The 23,054-nt window shown below is 43.4% G+C and overlaps 1 protein-coding gene across 4 annotated transcripts in view; it reads right to left on the reverse strand.

Annotated features, from left to right (window-relative positions):
- Nucleotides 1–23,054, reverse strand: part of lamb1a (laminin, beta 1a) — a 104,504-nt gene that overhangs the window by 55,438 nt on the left and 26,012 nt on the right. For all 4 annotated transcript variants that reach the window (XR_009795512.1, XM_061823597.1, XM_061823598.1 and 1 more), the window contains exons 5-14: nt 18,923–19,111; nt 18,787–18,850; nt 18,509–18,711; nt 14,616–14,736; nt 9,785–9,973; nt 9,161–9,337; nt 5,462–5,574; nt 5,190–5,269; nt 3,811–3,946; nt 2,475–2,633 (exon numbers count right to left, since the gene is read on the reverse strand). Coding sequence is in view for 3 of the 4 variants with exons in the window: in XM_061823597.1 (XP_061679581.1) it covers nt 2,475–2,633; nt 3,811–3,946; nt 5,190–5,269; nt 5,462–5,574; nt 9,161–9,337; nt 9,785–9,973; nt 14,616–14,736; nt 18,509–18,711; nt 18,787–18,850; nt 18,923–19,111 (1,431 nt within the window). In the remaining variant the exon portion in view is untranslated. The remainder of the gene's footprint in view (nt 1–2,474; nt 2,634–3,810; nt 3,947–5,189; nt 5,270–5,461; nt 5,575–9,160; nt 9,338–9,784; nt 9,974–14,615; nt 14,737–18,508; nt 18,712–18,786; nt 18,851–18,922; nt 19,112–23,054) is intronic.

Genomic DNA, 23,054 nt, shown 5'->3' on the forward strand with positions numbered 1-23,054 from the left:
AAGATTTTAAATTAAATCAAAAATATATATTTTGTGGCGGTACAGTGGATCAGCTGGAAAGTGTTGGCCTCACAGTTCTGAGGTCCAGGGTTCGATTCCGGGCCTGCTTGTGTGGAGTTTGCATGTTCTCCTCATGCCTGTGTGGGTTTTCTCCAGGCATTCCGGTTTCTTCCCACATCTCAAAAACATGCAACATTAATTGGACACTCGAAATTGCGCCTATGTGTGATTGTGAGTGCGGCTGTTTGTCTCTATGTGTTCTGCGATTGGCTGGAAACCAGTTCAGGGTGTACCCTGCCTCCTGCCCGATGACAGCTGGGATAAGCTCCAGCACTCCAGCGACCCTCGTGAGGATAACCGGCTAAGAAAATAGATGGATGGATGGATGGATATATTTTGTGTCGTGTTATTTTTGCATCAAAAACTAGCACATTATTCTACGCACGCTCGAGGTAGCTTCGGCAGCAACCATGGCTCCACACAGGGGTCTTACTGCCAACAACTATGACAGTTTGTCAAAATATGTATTTATGTGAAACTGGATTGTGGTGCAAAAAAGATTGGACGATTGGACTGAAGAGGGGCCAGAGCCTATGTTCAATCAGTTTCCTAATCATATTATTAGGCTGATTTGTGTATTTGTGATGCAAACTCCGAATTGGTCTGTCATGATAAAGGAGGAACTGAACCTGGTAATGTAGAGGATTTCCTGCATTACTAAAAACTTGAGATAACTAAACTGAGGAAATTAAAATGGACTTTGTCGTCATATAAATTCTTTACGTGTAATTTACAACAGGCGGTGCGGTGGATCAGCTGGAAAGCATTGGCCTCACAGTTCTGAGGTCCTGGGTTCAATCCCAGACCCACCTGTGTGGAGTTTGCATGTTCTCCCAGGGGCCTGTGTGGGTTTTCTCTGGGCATTCAGGTTTCCTCCCACATGCCAAAAACATGCAACGTTAATTGGACACTCTGTATTGCCCCGAGGTGTGATTGTGAGTGTGGCTGTTTGTCTCAATATGCCCTGCGATTGGGTGGCAACCAGTTCAGGGTGTACCCCGCGTCCTGCCCGTTGCCAGCTGGGATAGGCTCAAGCTTTGGTGACCCTCGTGAGGAATAGTGGCCAAGAAAATGGATGGATGGATGGATAATTTACAACACAAATGACTTTTGTGGAAAATTATGTCAAGGCACTTGACAGCAGAATTTTCCAACTTCAACTGTTCTCTTTGCCCAACTTACATGTTCTCCTGCCTCTTGAAAATATTACTAGCTCTTCAGAATCGTCAAAGGTGACCCTCATGGAAAAATATTTAATTTGAAAAAGTGAAAGGAAACATACCATGTGACTCAGGCCTATCCTTTTCCCTATTTTCTGTGCACTTATACTGTTTCAGGTTGTGACTTGTATAAAAGCCAGACCACTTCCCTGCACTGGTCAGCAGTCAATAAAGGGCACATGTTGAGACAGATAATCACTCACACTCACATTGACAGCTGCACTCAAGCTAACCATCTACAAACATTTGTGGAAACAGGCTTCGTAGTTTTCATGGTGAATGTGTCATGTGTCCTGTATGGTTTACTGGTTTACAAAGCAAATAAAGCAAAGCAAAGCAAAGCAAATTTATTTGTATCGTGCATTTCACACACAAGGTAACTCAATGTGCTTTACATGCTTAAAGGCATTTGAAAACAAAGAGATAAAGCATTTAAAACAGGATAAAACAAGAAGAAATGAGAAAAATGACAAACAAAATATTTAAAAAAGACAATTAAAACTGCATACAGTGCAAGTAATATGAAGTGGATATATTAAAAAAAAGCATGAAAAAACCAAGAGTTTTTAACCTGGATTTAAAAACATTCACACTTGGGCTTGACCTCACCTCTGTTGGCAACTTATTTCATTTGTATGCAGCATAATAGCTAAATGCTGCTTCACCATTTTTGCTTTGGACTCTGCGCTCCACTATTTAACCTGAGTCAGTCGATCACAGAGCTCTACTGGTTTTGTATTCCGTAAGCATTTCTTTCATGTATTCAGGACCTAAATCCTTTTGTGATTTATAGACCAGTAGCAGAACTTTAAAATCTATTCTAAAGCTGACTGGAAGCCAGTGCAAGGACTTTAGGATTGGAGTTATATGCTCTGACTGCTTTGTTTTGGTCAGAATGCGAGCTGCAGCATTCTGAATGAGCTGCAGCTGTTTAATACTCTTTTTGGGGAGTCCAGTCAGAAGACCATTACAGTAGTCAAGTCTACTTGAGATAAAAGCATGGATGAGCTTTTCCTGGTCTGCTTGACACATACAAGACTTGACTCTAGATATGTTTTTTAGATGGGAGAAGGCAGTTTTTATGATTGATTTCATACAATTGTTGAAAGTCAAGTCGGAATCAATCAGAACACCAAGGTTTCGGACTTGGTCTTTGATTTTTAAAGACAATAACAAAATTAAATTCTTTCATACCTGAGGCTCATAGCGGATGAGAATGTCATACTCCATTGAGTAAGGAATGTTGTCAACAGTGAACTCAAGGAAGGCTCCCTCTGAAACATTGACCAGGCCCAAACCTGTCCAGGTGGGGCTGTGGTCCTGAGGGTCGGACCTTGAAACCACCATTCCACCCTAAAGAAAACAAACAGCCCAGCAGCAAAACCTTCTTTCAAAAGATATTTCCCTGTCTGATACACTGTTTGAGATACTGTAGTAAAAGGATGTGCCAAATGTCCTGCATGCCAACGGTAGCTCACACTCCCCTTCTCACCTTTTTTTTTTCCAAATCAACCTGTGGGATTTCTACATAAATACTAAAGTCAAGATTATCTTGTATTATTAAAAAGCAAGGTTTATGTTTGACTTGTGTTTTTCTTAAATAGTGATAATGAAAACATAATCAATAGGAAGTGCAGAAATTTAACAGAATCACTAAAAATATTTATATTATTGTATTTTCTTTTTAGGATAAATTTGGGGACAATAATGGTAAGCCTCTATAAAACCATCCATCTATCCATCTATTGTCCATACCCCTTAACCTCACTAGGGTCGCAGGTGAGCTGGAGCCTCTGGGCGACAAAAATCGCAGCCAATTAGGGTTGTAGGGCACATACAAATCTAATTCCGATGAAGTTGGGACATTGTGTTAAACATACATAAAAACAGAAAATAACGATTTTCAAATCATGTATAACCTATATTTAATTGGACACACTACAAAGACAAGATATTTTATGTTGAAACTGATAAATGTTGTGTTTTTTAGCAAATAATCATTAGCTCAGAATTTTATGGCTGCAACACATTCCAAAATACCTAGGACAGCTGCCAAAAGCGACTGAGAAAGTTGCGAAATGCTTATCTAACACCTGTTTGTAACATCCCACAGTTGAACTGGCTAATTGGGAATAGGTGGGTGCCATGCCTGACTATCAAAGGAGCTACCCTGAATTGCTCAGTCATTACGTAGCAAAGATGGGGCGAGGTTCACCTCTTTGTGACCAAGTGTGCGAGAAACTAGTTGAAGAGTTTAAGGACAATGTTCATCAACATACAATTGCAAAGAATTTAGTTATTTCCTCATCCTATTGTCCATAATATCATAAAAAGGTTCAGAGAGCAGCAAGAGATCCCACACTGGTTACAGTCAGCCGAGTGAAGCTCTAGCATGACCCCCAAATATATAATATATAAATATAATATATTAAATTATCAGTAATTAGTGAATTATGAGAGAATTTTCCTTGTGGGTGAATAAAGTATTTATCTTGTCAATTGAGAAAACAAATGTAAAACGGATACTCACGGGTCCTAACTTGGCATCCTCTGCCTCATAGGTGTAGTGGTCCAAAGCAATGAAGTAAAATCCTGACTCAAGTTGATCACAGCGACGGCCAAAAACGTGATCTCTGCAGACACACTGACCAGTCAGCTGATCGCACCTAAGAGTATAGAAGTAAGAATGAATGTATGAATTGCTTTTGATTCAATAAGACCTTGCATACCTAGCAAGGTATGCACGAGGGGAGCATCGCTTTGCCTTCTGGCCACAAGGCTATGAATGTTCTCATTATTCCAGATCATTTCATTCTCCAGACACTGAATCGATCACAGCTTCTAGAACAGAGGTGCCGAGACTTTTTTACCCCAAGATCTACTTTTGAAGCAGCCAGCCTCTCGCGATTGACCGGTTTGGGGGGACTGCGCGCATCGCTGTGACTGGCGTAAATAGGAGGCCAGCTAGCAACCTAGAATGCGCATTTATGTGCGTGCGATCGATGTATTCGCCACACCTGAATCAAGCAACGAGGTGGATGATAGGCTAACGTGTTTTTTTTTTTTTTGGGACGCCGTCACGCCATCGACCAAAACTGCCTCGCGATTGACGTATTGAGTACACCTGTTCGAGAACAACCACAACAGTCCAGTTGTGATCGATTCATTGCACCAGGAATTTATATCTACAGGCACATATAAAATAATAATGAATGTATATGAGTAGCGGCACGTTGGAACAGCTGTAGAGCATTGGCCTCACAGTTCTGGGGACTGGGGTTCAAATCCTGGCCCCGTCTGTGTGAAGTTTGCATGCTCTCCCCATGCCTGTGTAGGTTTTCTCCGGGCACTCAAGTTTCCTCCCACATCCCCAAAACCTGCATTAATTGGAATACTCTTTTTTGCTCCTATTTGTGATTGTGAGTAAGACTGTTGTCAGGGTCCATGCGCCCTACAATTGGGTGGCAAAAAGTTCAAGGTGTGCCCCGCCTCCTGCCTGATGACAGCTGGAACTGGCTCCAGCATTCCTGTAACCCGCGTGCTGGAATTGGGTCCAGCACTCCTGTAACCCATGTGAGGATGAAGCGGCTCGGAAAATGAATGAATGTTGCAACACTTTTCACTGGGGATAAAAATGTCAAATCCCAGCAAGAATAGTGACCGAACACTGCGGGTTCAGTTGAGTTCGGCTAGATCATTCTCTGGCAAGCCTAAGATTGTGATGTTTACCATAACAGTGCACAGAAACCACATATTGAAGCAGCAAGCTGAAAATTGAAAGATTGGCAAATTGCAATCTTAATTAACATTTAGCACTTAGCTAGAGCTCCACCTAGTAGTTAGTTACTCTGACTTGATTGCAGTTGATACAACAGTTGCAGAATTGTTAGATACTGTGGCTGAACTCACTGGTTGTTGATTGCTCCCCCCAGGTTACAGTCACATGGTCTGCAGCCATCCATGTCATTGCTAAGACCCCAGTGTTCAGACTTCAAAGAGGCACAAAGACAGAGAACAGATTTTAACATTTTATTACATCCTACGTGGTTACTTGCAAAATTGAAAGAGGAAAATACTCCAAGCTTTAATTTCTTCACTTGTGATCATATTTTATATGTATAATCAACTTCCTCATTTTCCCAGGTTTTATTAGGAGTGTTGTTTGTACATTACTAACTCACCACACAGTGGTCACAGTCCGTTCCAGTCACCAATCGTTTACAAAAACAGTTTCCTGTCTCACTGTCACAAGGATTTTGACCAGGAAAGGTTCCCAGAAAACTGCAAGTGCATGCTAAAAAAAAAGAAGGATTTTTTTTATTATTGTATACCAGGGGACGTCAACCTTTCACACTCAAAGAGCCATTTCAACCCTGTTTTCACAGAAAAGACAACACTGGGAGTCGCAAACAATTCTTGACATCTAAAATAAAGATATTAGCTGGTATATTTTTTTTCTGTGTCCATACACCCTCGAAAGAATGTATTAAGAATGTACATTGTATATAATTTTAATATTTTGAGATCACAATAATCTTACAATTTACAACTACAGTTAAATAAATGAATAAACAAATAAAATACTTTGTTCAGGTGTTATGCAGTTTTGGTGTCGCTAGGCTTTCTACACATGCCGGCTGTCAAATCTGCCTGCTGACATGTCAAGTGCTGTCTAATCTCTCTGAAGAAGGCAAATGGTGATCACCAAAATTGCACAAGGTTTGAAGAAACTAGTTAAAAACTTTGACTTACATAATAAGACATGATGGACAATTTTGACACAAATATTCACTTCAAGCAGAGATTTATTTATTTTTCCAACCCACGCAGACCCATAACATAAGGAGCTGCAGTTTGCCGATCCCTGTTGTATCCTCTTAGACGGCACTGTGGCACAGGTGTACAAAATTTGCCTCACAGTTCTGAGGAATGGGTTTCAAATCCCGGCCCTGCCTGTGCAGAGTTTGCATGTACTCCACATGCCTGCGTGTATTTTCTTCGGGCACTCCGGTTTCCTCCTACATCCCAAAGACATCCATTAATTGCAACTTTAAACTGCCCCTAGGTGTGATTGTGAGTGCAACTGTTGTCTGTCTCCTGCGACCCGTGTGAGGATAACTGCTTCAGAAAATGGATGGATGGATGGATGGATGGATACCCTTATTCGATTTCAATTACAGATGGACCATCTGTTTATGACAGTCCCTACATACAGCACATGTAAGAATACATGAGCACATGGCACGAGAAGGCACACTCACTTACCATCATCATTTGATTGTTATTGTATATATGGGGACGAGATGTGATTTTTTTTTTAATCCATCCATCCATTTTCTGAGCCGCTTGTTCTCACAAATGGTTGTGGGGTTGCTGGAGCCAATAACAGCTGTCATCGGGCAGGAGGCGGGGTACACGCTGAACTGGTTGCCGGCCAATCGCAGGGCACATGGAGACAGATCACACTCACAATCACACCTTGGGCTGATTTAGAGTCTCCAGTACATGTTTTTGCATGTGGGAGGTATACAGAGTCCTTGGGAAAAAACCCACAGGCACGCGGAGAACATGCAATCTTCAAACATACGGGGCAGCGATTTGAATCCCAGTCCTCAGAACTGTGAGGCCAACATTCTACAGCTGCCAAATCTAAGACCATGGTCCTCAGTCAGAAAAGGGCACCGAGTGAGGGAAGAATGGAGCGAGAGATCGACAGACAGATTGGTGCAGCGTCTGCAGTGTTGCGGACTTTGTATCGGTCCGTTGTGGTAAAGAGGGAGGTATGTCAAAAGGCGAAGCTCTCAATTTACCAGTCAATCTATGTTCCTACCCTCACCTAAAGGCACGAGATGTAGGTCATGATCAAGAGAACAAAATCCTGGATACAAGCTGGCAATATGAGACTCCTCCGCAGGGTGTTTGGGCTCTGCCTTAGCAATAGGGTGAGAAGCTTGGTCATCCGAGAGGTGCTCAGTGCCGCTGCTTCTCTTCATTGAGAGGAGCCTGATGAGGTGGTTGGGGCATCTGATCCGGATGCCTCCCAGTGTTCCAGGTATGTCTCACCGGAAAGAGACCCTGGGGATGAAACAAGACACGCTGGAGAGACGATGTCTCTCGGCTGGCCTGGGAATGTCTCAGGATCCCTCCGCAAGAACTGGAAGAAGTGGCTGGGGAAAGAGAAGTCTGGGCATGCCTGCTGAAGCTACTTCCCTCGTGACTTGACTCAGAGAAGCGGTGGAAGATGGATGGATGGAGCGATAATGGACAGCACGGTGAACAACTGGTTAGCACATCTGCCTCGCAATTTTGAGAACTAAGGATCAAATCTGGCCTCGCCTGGGTGGAGTTTACATGTTCTCTGAGTACAATGGTTTCCTCTGACTATCCTTTCCAAAAACATGCATGGTAGGTTAATTGAAGACTCTCAATTCCCCATAGGTCTGAATGTGAGTGCACATGGTTGTTTGCTTTTAATGTATGCCCTGTGATTGGCTGGCGGCCAGGTCAGGGTGAACCACGCCTCTCACCCAAATGTAGCTAGAATAGGCTCCAGCATGGCCGCGACCCTAGTGAAGAGAACCGTCACATAAAATGTAATTTACCCTGAGTGTTGCACTTTAGCACATCGTGACTTTCATTAATTATGCGTTATTATGCCACCATCAGAATGGAACTCTATCTTCAACTGAGACTGTACAGACATCCATCCATCCATCCATTTTCTGAGACACTTATCCTCACGAAGGTCATGGGAGGGCTGGAGCCAATCCCAGCTGACCCTGAACTAGTCACAAGGCCAATTGCATGGCACACGGAGACAGACAACAGTCACAGTCACAATGACACCTAAGAACAATTTAGATTCTCCAATTCATGCATGTCTTTGTGATGTGGGAGGAAACCAGAGAGCATGGAGAAAACACACGCAGGAATGGGCAAATCTTGAAAATTCCACACAGGCAGGGCTGATATTTGAACCTCAGTCGTCAGAACCGTAAGGTCAACGCTCTACAGCTGCCCGACCGTGCCGCCCAGATTATGGTCAGTACCTATTAAATATTTGGACATACAGTGCTACCTCTACTTACAAAATGAACCCGTTCTTGAAGTTATTTCGAAATGTGGATTTTTTGTCGGTAGAAGCGCATTTTACATGTAAATAGCCTAATCCGTTCCAAGACCCTCGACCCCCACCTGGCCAAAAATAAGCATTCAAAGTAAATAAAGAATAATAAAAATTATGTTCATTTACCTTTGGAGTTGGGTGACTATCCAAAGAGAAGGGTGAGTGACAAGCAAAAGGCATCGTGGGAGACGGAAGAGGAATCAAACAGACAACTGAGAGAAAACAGGTATGAATATACGCACGCACACCATTTAATTCCACTAAAGTTTCTTGGGGCCCATGGTGAAGAAAGATAAAGAAACATGCAAAAACAAACCAAAAAACTCACAAAAAAAAGTTTTACTTTTCCAATTTGTGCTAGTGTGATTAAGTGACAGTTCAGGGTCTAAGGGAAATGCAAAGCATTATGGATAAAGACTGATGTCCCACCTCACCAATGAAATGCCAGGAAGATGCTACGGCGATGGGAGAGCAGCAGCTCTGTCGCGACACACAAACCATGATGCAGGATGTTTACGTTCGGTGGAATTTGGGGGCTGCAAATCCAGCTCCTATTTTCTCCTTTTGTAACCTGAAGTTCCTCCGTAACTAGAGATCATATTTTTCCAATGAGGCGTTTTCGTAACCCGAATTTTTCCTTACTAGAGATGTTTGTAAGTAGAGGTACCACTGTACTGTAGATTAGCTTTTCAGTGAAAGGTTGAGCAAGTCTGTGTTGTCTATTCACCATGCTGTTACATATCATGTTACACACCTTTGCAGCCTTCTGGTATATCAGTGAGCCCATAATATCCCTGTTTGCAGCTGTCGCAGCGTTCTCCCTCCACGTTGATTTTGCACCGACATTGACCAGAAATGAGTCCTACTCTGATGTCTGTCCTCCCATCACACAGTCCTCCATTTAGGGAGCCTAAAGTGTCACAACTGCAAGCTGCAGAGATAAAAGCGAGAAATAAAGTTCTTTTAATAACTGGCTTCCCATTGTTTTCAGTGAAGGCCTTTTTTTTAACAAATCTGTCAAAATGTTTTCCGTTAATAAGCATTTGTCCTTTAAATGTGTAGTTTTACTGTATCATTGGGCTTAAGTTAGGTCTGGAAAACAGAAAACACACAAAAATATGTATAGTTGTAGTTTACTCATGGCTTCTTTTTCCATGTTTCCTTTCATTGATATTGTAATTAATTAATTTTTAGTTCAGTTTCCAACAACTCTAGGATGCTTTGCTCCATAGCACGTGATATATTCAATAAATGTTTTTTGTCTTTGGAGTTAAGTGGAAAAAAATCACTAATTTTTAATCCCTTTTATTTTACGTGTTGATAATGACAAAATATTTGGAATTTTATTGTAGATGACCATTGAAGACAAATTACTCACATTGGCAGATGTTTGGATCTCGAACATCTTTCTCAGGATTTTGGAAGTAAAATGGTTTGCACCGCTCACAGTGGTATCCGGCTGTATTGTGTTGACAGTGATCGCAAACACCCCCACTTCTATTTCCTGAAGCCATGTAGATAGCCATGTCAAAGTGACATGAGTCTGAGTGGTGGTTGCAGTTACACTCTGAGAACATGGGAGAAATCCACAGTCAAAACACAAATATCTAAAAATTAATATTCATTCATTCATTCAACTGGCAGCACAGCGGCGCAGCTGTAGCCCAATGGCCTCACAGTTCTGAGGACTGGGGTTCAAATCCCGGCCCTACCTGTGGGGAGTTTGCATGTTCTCCTCGTGCCTGCGTGGATTCTCTCCAGGGACTCCGGTTTCCTCCCACATCCAATAAACATGATCCATTAATTGGAGACTAAATTGCCCCTAGGTCAACTGTTGTCTGTCTACACGTGCCCTGCGATTGACTGGCAATCGGTTCAGGGTGTACCTGAACCTGAATTGATGGATGGATCATTCAACTTCTGCACCGACTATCCTCACCTGCATTGCTGATGCGCTGAGACCCATCCCAGCTGACTCTGGGTAAGAGGCAGGGTACACACTAAACTGGTTGCCAACTATGGTCAATTTAATTTGCCTTCAATTAACTTACTATGTATGTTTTGGGGATGTAGGACAAACCAGAGTATTCATGCAGGAACGGGGAAAACATGCAAACTCCACACATGCGATACCAGATTTGAACCCAGGTCCTCAAAACTGTGAGATAGACATGCTCACCATTTTCTGAGCCACCTTTCCTCACAAGGGTGACCAAATTAACTTATCCCAGCTATCTTTGGACAGGAAGCGGGGTACACCCTGAACTGGTTGCCAGCCAATCACAATCCACATTGAAATAATCCATCCATACTCACAATCACACTTAAGGTATATTCAGAGTCTCCAATTAATGCATGTTTTTGGGATGGGGGCGGAAACTGGAGCATGCGGAGAAAAACCACGTGTCGATGGGGAGAACATGAAACTCCACACAGTCCTTCCACAGTGCTGCCCAAATTAATATTCATCCATTTTCTTAGCCACTTATCTACAAAAGTGTCATGGGAGTGCTGGAGCCTATCCCAGCTGTCAACGGGCAGGAGACAAGGTACATCCTAACTGGATTCCAGCCACTTGCAGGGCACACAGAAATAGACAACAGTTGTACTCACGATCACACCTAGGGGCAATTTAGGGTATCCAATTAATGTTGCATGTTTTGGGGATGTGGAAGGAAACCGGAGTGCCTGGAGAAAACCCTCGCAGGCTCAGGGAGAACATGCAAACTCCAGCTGAGCCAACGTGCGGCCACAAATAAAATTGATAAATAAAGTAATAATTACATAATGTTCTTATTCAGTAAAATGGTGAAACACAATAATCTAATCATAAAGCTGTAGCAATAGTCTTAGTTGATCAGAATACAAATACATTTTACAAAACAACACTTGTAATAATAATAAAAAAAAAACGACTTGGGCTACAAAACACTTGCAATTGAAACAAGTACTTGGGCTACAAGTATCATGGAGAACTGATTTATTGAAACACCCTTTTGTGTCTCCAGTCATATATAGTCACACTGAAAAAAAAAATGTCCAAAATGAAAAAAAAAAAAAAACAATTACTGTGATTTTTTAATATAATGTGCATTTCCCCGGCCCTGAAAAATATAATTGTTGAAAGTCAATGGTTACATTATACATAGGTAGAGGGGAAAATGAAAAAAAAACCTTTCACATTTTAAAATGTATACAGGCATCTAGAGGTCATGAAATAGCTATACTCTTTCATCACAATATGCCTCTGCCCCCTAGAAATTATGAAAAAGTAGCCTCCATTATCATTCCAATATGACAGGAGTACACAGGACTTCATACACAGTGGGTACGTAAAGTATTCAGAACCTCAATGTTAAACCTAAAATTTACACTCTTTGTTATATTGCAGCCATCCATCTATTCATTTTCTATCCTGCTTTTCCTCACCAGGTTTCTGGATGTGCTAGCTCCTTTCCCAGGCAGCGTTTGCTATAATTTTTTATCTCTGCTCCAATTCAGTTACTGTTCCTGCCTGCAATGAAGAAATGCTTTGCTCTGCTCCAATTCAGTTACTGTTCCTGCCTGCAATAAAGAATGCCTTGCTTTTCCTGCAATGAAGAATGCTCCGCTCTGCTCTAGAAAATGTGGTTGCAAATGTAGGGCAAACAGGGGTGAAATGTAGGAATAATTGTGAATATAAGTATAATACATCTGCTTCCAATAAAGAAATGTTTTGCTCTGCTCTAGATAATGTGGCAGCCGCCTAGCAGGACATAGCAAGAACAAAAACATCTAATCATCAGAACTGTTAGAACCAGGAGCACCTGCTGCCTGTTAAAGAAATGATGACCACACATGTACTCAGCAATCTTCCACACACAGGCACACACACACACATGAACAAACAAGTACACTTAGTTTCCAACTATGTTTTGCTTGCCGTCTCCTTTTTTAACATCCATGTAAATAAGGAGCGTCTTGAAACTAAATAAATAGAGGTACTAAGGAAAGGATAATCAGAGAGTGCAGTGGCGAATTGTACGAGACAGTTGCTCTCCTGTCGACTCGCGAGCTGTCAAACTTGAACAAGTGTCTTTGCTTCCTTTTTTGTCCAGTTTAATGAATGTGTAATTGGTAAACCGGACAACAACCCACAGTTATACTAATCATCTTATGTGTTGTGCATTTCTGCCTGCTTCAGTCACACCGTCAAGGTCTTCCACCTGCCCATGCTTCCGCGACCAGCACCTTCCCTGTCCCTCTCCGGACCATCATTACTCATATATGTTACCAATTACCCAATATACAGCTACTTCTTCTCCCTCCACCTGCTTTTGAGTCCAGTTAAATTTTGTAGGGGACATGACATGACATAGTGGCCCTCCTCGGCCATTCTTCCAAGTCACCCTGCTGTGAAACTCCCACAAGATGACCCTAAAGTAATAAGTTGGTCTCTTTGAAATCTTGGTTTACAGTCATTAAAGAGTCCTTTTCTTTGTTTGAACTGGCAGCAGCCAAAAGGGACAAGTTGACAAAGGTACACACAAGGTGATGATGTTGATAGGAATTGCAAAGCTGAACCGTGAACTCTTATTTGATGTTTAACCAAATGAAAATTTGTTTTGATATTTTACAAACTGTCGAATTATTCCAAATGCATTCCTTCATGTCTGTGTCAGTGTGTCAACTTTACAAGAGCAGCTGCAATATTTTGGGAACTGTTTGGCTTGATTTGACTCTAAGCAGCATAAAATGAGTGATTTAAACCAAAAGCAGTGATTTGCCAAGTTTGAACAGTAACTCTTGTCTATACGCTTGACATTTGAGGAAAGTGTCAAAAGTTGAGAGTATTTTTATGGCAACTCCTGTGGCACCGTTTCTGGGTCGTGTGAGAAGGGACATGACACCAGAAGATGTGGCCTGTCAATTTTTACAAAATCATAAAATCGACAGCAGAATTCTTCATGCAAGTCATCCAGTGATTCTCTATATTTTTTGACACATCGCAGGGCCTCTTTTAAGGTAGTCTGTGTGGGGAAATGAGTAAATGACTTGTTTGACATTTACTTTGAAAATAAAACCAGCTTGGTTTTGAAGGCTCTGACGTTTGCTTGCATTTCATGAACAAATTGATTTTCCCGTTGTAGTTTAACATTCAGCTCATTCATGTGTGTCAGTATGTCCACAGTAAAAGCGAAATCACAGAGCCAATCTATGTCATTCAGATCAGAAAAAAATATTTTTTTTTCAACTTTGTTCTTGTTCTTGGGACATAAAATGCTTGCTGTCTCTATCATGCATTCTTGAAGAAACTCCTCTTCGGAGAAAGGATTGCTGGCTTTTGCTATTTCAAATGTCAGTAAATTACATGTCTTTGTGCTTGCTTCTTGGATGGTAGATGCTCAAATAAAGGTGTTTTGTTGATCCTGCAAACTAGCTACCACCCTTTCAGCGATATCCGTATGTTCTTATGTTGAAAGGTTTGTGATGCAGACTTTGTATCGGTCCGTTGTGGTAAAGGGGGAGCTAAGTCAAAAGGCGAGGCTCTCAATTTACCAGTCGATCTATGTTCCTATCCTCGCCTATGGGCATGAGCTGTGGTTCGGGACCAAAAGAACAAGATCCCGGAGACAAGCGGCCAAAATGGTTTTCCTCCACAGGATGTTCTGGCTCCCCCTGAGAGATAGGGTGAGAAGCTCGGTCATCAGGGAGGGGCTCGGTGTTGAGCCGCTGGTCCTATACATTGAGAGGAGCCAGATGAGCAACATCTGATCCGGATGACTCCTGGACGCCTCCCTGTTGATTTTTTTCCGGGCATGCTACACCGGAAAGGGACCCCGGGGACAACCCAGGATACGATGGAGAGACTAAGTCTCTCGGCTGGCCTGGGAACGCCTTGGGATCCCCCCGTAAGAGCTGGAAGAAGTGGATGGGGAAAGGGAAGTCTGGTATCCCTGCTGAAGCTATTTCCCCCACAACCCGACCCGAGAAGTGGTAGAAAATGGATTGGATTATTGAAAGACTACCTCACCTGAATTCTTTGTGCCCAGTCAGAGGTTAGCCGTTGGTCGTTCCATTATTATCTGTTTTGTTTTGTTTTTTCATTTCAACCTGCATGTGTGTTGAGTATGTTTCTGTATAGATGAGTGGTGAGAGGGGATGATTTTAACTATGTAAATCACTTTGACTTGCGTGTCAGTGGATGAAAAGAAACGGTGCATACTCACTCTTGCAGGCATTGGTATTGCGTCCCTCAGCTGGTTTCCATGGTAGATCATGATAGAATTCTTGACACTGTTCACAGTTCAGTCCTTTAGTATTATGATTACACATGCAGTGACCATGAACCTGAGAACATGAAACCACAGCAAAATGATCAATCTTAACAGAATGTTTCACTCTCCTTGAGCCTTCACTTTATCGTAGTGGAGGGGTTTCTGTTTCCCAATGATCCGAGGGTTATGGTTAGGGTTAGGGTTAGAATACAAATATTGGATCTAGGTTTCCCTTGCTTGGACATGGGTCACATGAGGCCCCCTTGGAGCCAGACCTGGAGGTGGGGCACAAAGGCGAGCGCCTGGTTGCCGGGCCTGCACCCATAGGGCTCGGCAGGGCACAGCCCCAGAGGGTAATGTTGGTCCCCCTTCCTATGGTCTCATCACCTGCAGGAGGGGCCATAAGGGTCTGGTGCAGTGTGAGCTGGGTGGTGGTCAAAGGCAGAGACCTTGGTGATCCAATCCTTAGCTACAAAAGGGACATGGAATGTCACCTCTCTGTCAAGAAGGAGCCCGAACTGCTGTGTGAGGTTAAGAAGTTCCTACTATATATATTGTGGCTCGCCTTTAGACACCGCTTGGGCTCTGGTACCAGTCCTCTTGGGAGGGGTTGGATTCTTTTCCATTCTGGAGTTACCCAAGTTGAGACGCGCCAAACAGGTGTGGGTATACTTATTGCCCCCCTGGCTTGGTGCCTGTTTGCTGGGGTGTACCGCAGTGAATGGGAAGGTACCGTCCCTCCACCTTTGTTTGTGCCTACGAACCAAACAACAGTTCAGAGTACCCACCCTTTTTGGAGTCCTTAGAAGGAGTGCTACAGAGCAATTCCTGGTGGGGACTCCATTGTTCTACCTGGGGACTTCAATGCTCACGTGGGCAATGACAGTGAGACCTGGAAGGGCGTGATAGCGAAGAACGCCCACCGAATAGGACCTAAGCTGAGTTTTGTTTTTCGACTTCTATGCTCATCCCGGATTGTCTACAACAACCACCGTGTTCAAGTATCAGGATGTCCATATGACTACTTGGCACCAGGAAACCCTAGGTCACAGTTCGATCATTGACTTTGTGGTTGTGTCACTTGTACTTGCAACCACATCTTGGATGTTTGGATGAAGAGAGGAGCAGAGCTGTGAACTGATCACAAGCTAGTGATGAGTTGGCCCCAATGTTGGAAGAAGATGCTGGTGTAACGTGGCACCTCAAACGTTTTGTAAGGGTCTGCTGGGAACGTCTGGTAGAATTCCCTGTCAGAAGGAGTTTAAACTCCCACCTCCACAAGATCTTTCCTCAAGTTCTGGGGGAGGCAAAGGATACTGAGTCCAAATGAACCATGTTCCGTGCTTCTATTGCCGAAGCGGCCGACCAGAACTGTGGCCGTAAGGTGGTCTGTGCCTGTTGTGGTGGCAATCCCCGAACCCGTTGGTGACACCAACGGTGAGGGATGCCCTCAAGCTGAAGAAGGAGTCCTATCAGGCATTTTTGGCCTGTGGGACGCTTGAGCCCATTGATGGATACCAACTGGCCATGCGGAGTGCAGCTTTGGACAAATAAGACAAAACTTTGGCACAGGAGGAGTTCAGTGAGACCATGGAGAAAGACATCCAGAAGGCTTTGAGAAAATTCTAGTCCACCATTTGCCGTCTCAGTAGGGGAAAGCAGTGCACTGTCAACACTGTGTACAGTGAGGATGGGGCGTTGCTGACCGAGACTTGGGATGTTATGAGTCAGTGGGGAGAATACTTTGAAGACCTCAATTCTACCAACATGTGGAAACAGAGTCTGGATTCTCTGAGACGACTCTCTAATCTTTGCAGTTGAGGTCACTGAGGTGGTTAAAAAGCTTCTTGGTGGCAAGACGCAGGGGTGGATGAGATTCACCCGGAGTTCCTAAAGGATGCTCTGGAGCTGTCCTGGTTTACACACCTTTGCAACTTTGCATGGACACCAGGGACAGTGCCTCTGGATTGGTAGATTGGGGTGGAGGTCCACCTTTATAAGAAGGGGGAAAGCCGGGTGTGTTCCAACTACAGGGGGATCGCACTCCTCAGCCTCTCTGGTAAGGTCCAGTCAGGGGTGCTGGAGAGGAGGGTTCGGGCGGGATGTCAAATCTCAGATTCTGGAAGAGCTATCTGATTTTTGTCCTGGCCATGGAACAGTGGACCAGCTCTACTCCCTTGGCAGGGTCCTTGGGGATGCACGGAAGTTTGCCCAACCATTCTACATCTTTTCTGTTAAGTTGGAGAAGCCGTGAGACTATGTCCTCGGGAATTCCTGCTGGAGTGCTTCGGGAGTATGGGGCACCCAGAGTCTAGCTGCTCCTCCTCCCCATTGAGAGTAGCCAGATGAGGTGGCTGGGGCATCTGATTCGGCTGCCTCCCAGACACCTCCCAGAGGAGGTGTTCCAGGTACGTCCCACCGGAAGGACACCCTGGGGATAACCCAGGAAATGCTGTGTCTCGGCTGGCCCTGGAATCCCCCCAGAAGGGATGGATGAAGTGGCTGAGGAAAGGGAAGTCTAGGTGTCCCTGTTAAAGGTGGTCCCCCTGCAACCCAACTTCGGATAAGTGATAGACGATGAATAAATGAATGAACAAAATGTTTTGATATTACCTGTGGAGAGACTTCTCTTTATTTGAGATTCTATAGGTTTCAGTTAGGTGGGGAAACCAATACGTTTGTTGGGACTTATTTAGTGATGGAGTGGTGAGCAATATTTAAATACATTTCACACAAAGCTATCATTCATGTGGGTGGCCGGGAAAGAATATTTGTCTCTTTTGTTTAGCAGTTTATGCCAAAAGATATTCATGATTGTTTATACAGTGGTGCCTCTACTTACAAAATTAATGTTTGCCTTTGATGGCTTCTAACAATCTTGTGGAAATGTGCAAGGCAAATGTCATCGAAGTGAGCAATTGCCCGACCAGTCAACACATTTTCCGAGATAACACAAGATCCTCGTGGCGAACCAACTCGTCAATGTCCTCAGTTCACCGTTGAAAGATCCTTATGGTTAGCCAACTCGTCAAAGTCCTCCTTAGCCTTTCCCACCGAAACAACTTCCTCAACTTCAGGTTCAACCTCCATATGAACCTCTCAAGTCGAGCAGCAACAGCGTGAGGCCATATGGCAGATGATGGAAGTGGACATCAATTTTTTTGGCCTCACAGTGGAAAAACGATGAATAAATCCGCGAAGAAGTTGTTGAGTCTGCCTATGACAATGAATTTGGTGACAACATACAGGAAGTGCGTCATGGGTAAAGATTGACGTCTCCCCCTCCCCCTCCAAAAAAAGATTGATCACCCCGAGCCAATGGAGGATGTGATGTCAGGGAAGATGCTACATGCTAGCTAATAGGTGGAGCTGCTTTATTGCATCACATTGACAGAATGACATGTCTTAGCCAATCTGATGCCAGGAAAGTGCTCCAACAGTGGCTAATGGGAGCGCAGCTCTTAGGCGCTGCTTTCAAACCAAGATACAGTATAGGATCTTTATGTTCGGTTGAATCCAGCATTGTTTTTTCAGTTTTTTTTTCGTAATTAGCAACAAATATTTTCCGGGGAGGCTTTTCATAAGCTGAATCTTTCATTCGTAGAGACTATTGGAAGTAGTGGTACCAATGTACTTTATTATAACGTATAATAACTTAATTTACTTGCGCTACAGTAACATAGGTATTTCTTGTGTTTCATGTATTTGAGGGTTGCTAATCTGTTAAAAGTGCAAGAAGAAATAAAAAAAAAATCACACCAAATTGCACAAGTTTTAATGCCCCATGTGGAACGTTTCCACTTGGAGGAGAAAATATTATGAATATAAGCCCCCTGACAACTTACCATGCCCTCTCTAACAGGGCCAGTTGCCCAGACGGGGACACACTCTGATGCATGTCCATAGCAAAAGCAGTTTCCTCGAACTACCATGTCATAGATGGCATAGTAATACTTTTCTTTTATCTCCATGCGCGTGTCAAGCAGGTTGTCCCCAAGCGTGTGAAGTTTTGTGAACTTCACCCTGAGATTGGTGATCTTTAACATATCTGTAAAATATCAATGACAATTTAAAAACTAGCTGATCTCAAATAACTCAATTATAAAAATCTAGGTGTGCTTACTCTGGATTCGAGGACCATATGGGTCATTGATCCGGAAAGCTGGGTCCAAAACTCTGAAAATTACCTGATAAGATTGAGCAGATTGTTGAATTGATCTGATGAAAGAGGTGAGTTGAGTTAAGTTACAGTACATTACCTCTCCCTCAGTCGATGGCTCAATGTCGGAATAGCGTGAGTCACAGATAACATCATCAACCTTCACCATGGGACCGGCAGAAACATCAGAGAAGGACGATTCACAGTCATAGGCAAAGTAGCGATACACATTCCAGGTTTTCCCAAAGTCTGCTGAACGCTCAATTAACATGGCAGCGGGTCGAAACGTCTTCAGGGATAAGAGCCAATAAAAATAGTCATTTATAAGTTCAAATTTATCAAATAACACAATCATCTGAACAAAAGTAACATATTAAAGCAATTTCAACTTCTTGAAAAGTAATGTCCAACATTTGAAGTCTGAGAGACTACAAATAAGATTAATCGTGAGGTGGTTGTCACCAGAGGAATCTTTACATTAACTTCCCTCACTACCCAGATAACTTTACTTCACACTGTGTCCTCACCCAAAAAAAAAAAAAAAACATTGGGTTTTGAAAGGTTCCCCCTGAATGACTTCATTCAAGGTCTTCTTTGAGCTACCAGGAATCTATGAGGGGTGGGCAGTGCTGACAAATTCCGATTGATTGACAGACCTCTGGAGGCATTTACTTTTTCATTCACAATTGCCATGATGCGACATAACAAAAGGCTCGCAATAGGAGAATCAAAATGCATTGAAAAAGCAGGCCACTGGTGTGGGCTCAGAGGTGAGATCTGCCGGTGACAAGGTCTACCACTGGCCAACTCAAATCAACTAAGAACTGGAGGTCTGAGCCGAAGCAGGCATTTACGTCTCTGGCTGGGCTAGAGGAGAGGAATACTGATGTGAGGTTGGCTGGCAGGGACGCTCTAAGGCTCCAACCCAGTCAGTCATGGGAAAAAAAAATTCTGAATCTTTTGTTCACAAATTTTGACAATGTATAATTTTTTCTTATTGATGCAAACACGTTTACAGATATAAGACGCTCAAAGTTCTTGGTCAGGTTAATGAAAAACCCTGAATATGCACACAACAATTGTTGCAGTTCAGCAAAATTCCTTGGATGTCTGGTGTGAATAGCCAAAACATCTCAATTGGGCTGAGGCCAGGATCTCAACTGGACCACTTCATACCACATATTTTCTTCTCCTGAACTTCTGTTGTTGATTTGCTTTATGTTATGGATCATTGTGCTGTTTCAACACTCATCCTCTTCTTTTCCTTTCAGCTTGTCCCGTTAGGGGTTGCCACAGTGCATCATCTTTTTCCATGTGCACATATCTCCTGCAGCTTCCTCTCTAACACCCACTGTCCTCATGTCTTCCCTCACAACATCCATCAACCTTTTCTTTGGTCTTCCTCTTGCTCTTTTGCCTGGCAGCTCCATCCTCAGCACCCATCTACCAATATACTCTTTCTCTCGCCCCTGGACATGTCCTCCACCTCCACGCCATTTATTATCCTGAATCAGAAGCACCTGTGTGAGGTCGTTAGCTGCATAAAAAACACCAGTCCACCCCATATAATCAGTAAGACTCAAACTTGTAACAAGCTCAAGACCAAAGAGCTATCCAAAGACACCAGAGACAAAATTGTACAACTCCACATGGCTGGAAAGGGCTATGGAGAAATTGCCAAGCAGCTTGGTGAAAAAAGGTCTACTGTTGGACCAATCATTGGAAAATGGAAGAAGTGAAACATGACGGTCACTCTCAATTGCAGTGCAGCCCCATACAAGATATCACCTTGTGGGGTCTCAATGATCCTTTAATATGTGAGGAATCAGTACTACACAACAGGACTTGGTCAATGACCTGAAAAGAGCTGGGACCACCGTTTCCAAGGTGACTATTGGTAATACATGAAGAAGTCATGGTTTGAAATCATCCATGGCATAGAAGGTTCCCCTGCTAAACCCAGCACATGTCGAGGCCTGTGGTAAATTTGCCAATGACCATTTGGATGATACAGAGGAGTCATGGATAGATTTGATGAGACAAAAATTGAACTTTTTGATCAGAATTCCACTAAACATGTTTGGAGGAAGACGAATGATGAGTTCCATCCCAAGAACACCATCCCTACTGTGAAGCATGGAGGTCGTAGCATCATGCTTTCGGGGTGTTTTTCTGCACATGGGATAGGACGGCGGCACTGTATTAACGAGAGGCTGACCGCGGCCATGTATTGTGAGATTTTTGGGAACAACCTCTTTCCCTCACTCAGAGCAGTGAAGATGGGTTGTGGCTGGGTCTTTCAAGCATATCAAAGTTCTGACGTGGCCTAGCCAGTTTCCAGACCTAAACCTGATGGAAAATCTGAAACTCTGTGCCTCTCAGTGACAGCCCAGAAATCTGTCTGATTTAGAGAAGATCTGTGCAGAGGAGTGGGCAAAAATACCTCCTGCAGCGTGTGCAAACCTGGTGAACGACCACAGGAAACGTTTGACATCTGTAATTGCAAACAATGGCTACTGTACCAAATATTAACATTGGTTGTCTCAGGTGTTCAAATACTTATTTTCAGCTGTATCAAACAAATAAATCGTGGAAAAAAAATCAGATGGATAACCTCATCTGCCAGCCTATCTCTGGAGCCTCTTCTGTCCATCGAGAACATCTCACCGCTTTCTGAAAGGCCACACAACATTCTTCCTTTCTCAGCTTTCACCACATTGTTCTTTGCTCTTCCTTTGTTGTCTTAAGCTTCCTTTCCACCACCAGAGTCATACTACACAGCACCATCATATGCTGTCGAGCTACACTCTCCCCTACCACTACCTAACAGTTAATAACCTCCTTCAGATTACATTGTCTGCACAAAATGTTATCAACCTGCGTGCTTCAAACTCCGCTCTGTAGGTCACCCTATGTTCCTGCCTCTGCTGGAAAAAGGTGTTTACTTTTGCCATTTCCATCCTCTTTCCAAAGTCCACCACCATCTGTCCCTCAAAGTTCCTTTCCTGGATACCGTACTTACCTAGCACTTCTTCATCGCTCCTGTTTCCTTCACCAACATATTCATTACAATCTACAACAATCACAACTTCCTCTGTGTCTGGGATGGTCAGAACTACTTCATTTAGTTCCTTCCAGAACTCATTTTTCAACTCTCGGTCACATCCTACCTATGGGCCATAGTCGCTAATTACATTATACATAACACCCTAAATTTCAAGTTTCTTCCTCATCACTCAATCTGATACTCTTTTCACCTCCAAGTAACTCTTTGTCAGCTCTTCCTTTAAAATAACCCCTACTCCATTTCTCTTCCCATCTACTCTATTGTAAAATATTGAAACCCTGCCCCTAAACTTCTTGCCTGATTACCTTTCCACCTCTCTTGGATGCACAATATATCAGCCTTTCTCCTCATTATCATGTCAACCAACTCCTGAGCTCTTCCCGTCATATTCCCAACATTCAATGTCCCTACACTCAGGTGTAGGCTCTGTCCATTCCTCTTCTTCTTCTGCCAACGAATCCACTTTCCTCTTCTTCTTTGTCTTTGACCCACAGTTGTTGAATTTCCATTGATGCCCTGCAGGTTAATTGTTGTTAACCCAGGCCACAACCAATCCTGTGTGGGATTCTTTAGATGAACACTCATATTTGTTTGGCAAAGTTTTAAGCCAGATGCGCTTCCTGACAGAACCCTCTGCATTGATCCGGGCTTGGGACTGGCCTAAAGCTTGAATTGGCTTGGGCCCCCTTAGGGCTGCAATGTTTTTAGCATACAGTTTTTGTTTATTCTTGTGATTTATATGAAGATCAGCCTTAATTTGTTGACCATTTTATGCAGAAATTTGAGAAATTCAGTTGGGTTCATATTTTTTTTTCTCCCTATCCACATGGTGTCATGGTCCTGATGGTCCCTGTCCTGGATGTGCCGGTCCTCGACACAGCTGACAAAGCTGCAGGAATTAGTGAGGCGCACACCTGTGCATTGTTCCACGTAATTAGGACAGATACAAATAGGACTCTTAGTACGGTCTGACCTTTGCCAGATCGTTGCCTCATGCCTCATTCCAGCACTCTTGTGATTCCGTTCCTGATCTTCCGTGTACCGACCCATGCCTACCCACTGACCTGCCTCCTATGCCCGACGTCCATGTTACTGCTGCTCCCGCTGACTGCCTGTCTGATCCCTGACACTGTACTGAATAAATAAGTTTTCCGAACTGCAACTA

Source organism: Syngnathoides biaculeatus, chromosome 6 (genome assembly GCF_019802595.1).
Source record: "Syngnathoides biaculeatus isolate LvHL_M chromosome 6, ASM1980259v1, whole genome shotgun sequence".
Lineage (NCBI taxonomy): Eukaryota > Metazoa > Chordata > Actinopteri > Syngnathiformes > Syngnathidae > Syngnathoides > Syngnathoides biaculeatus.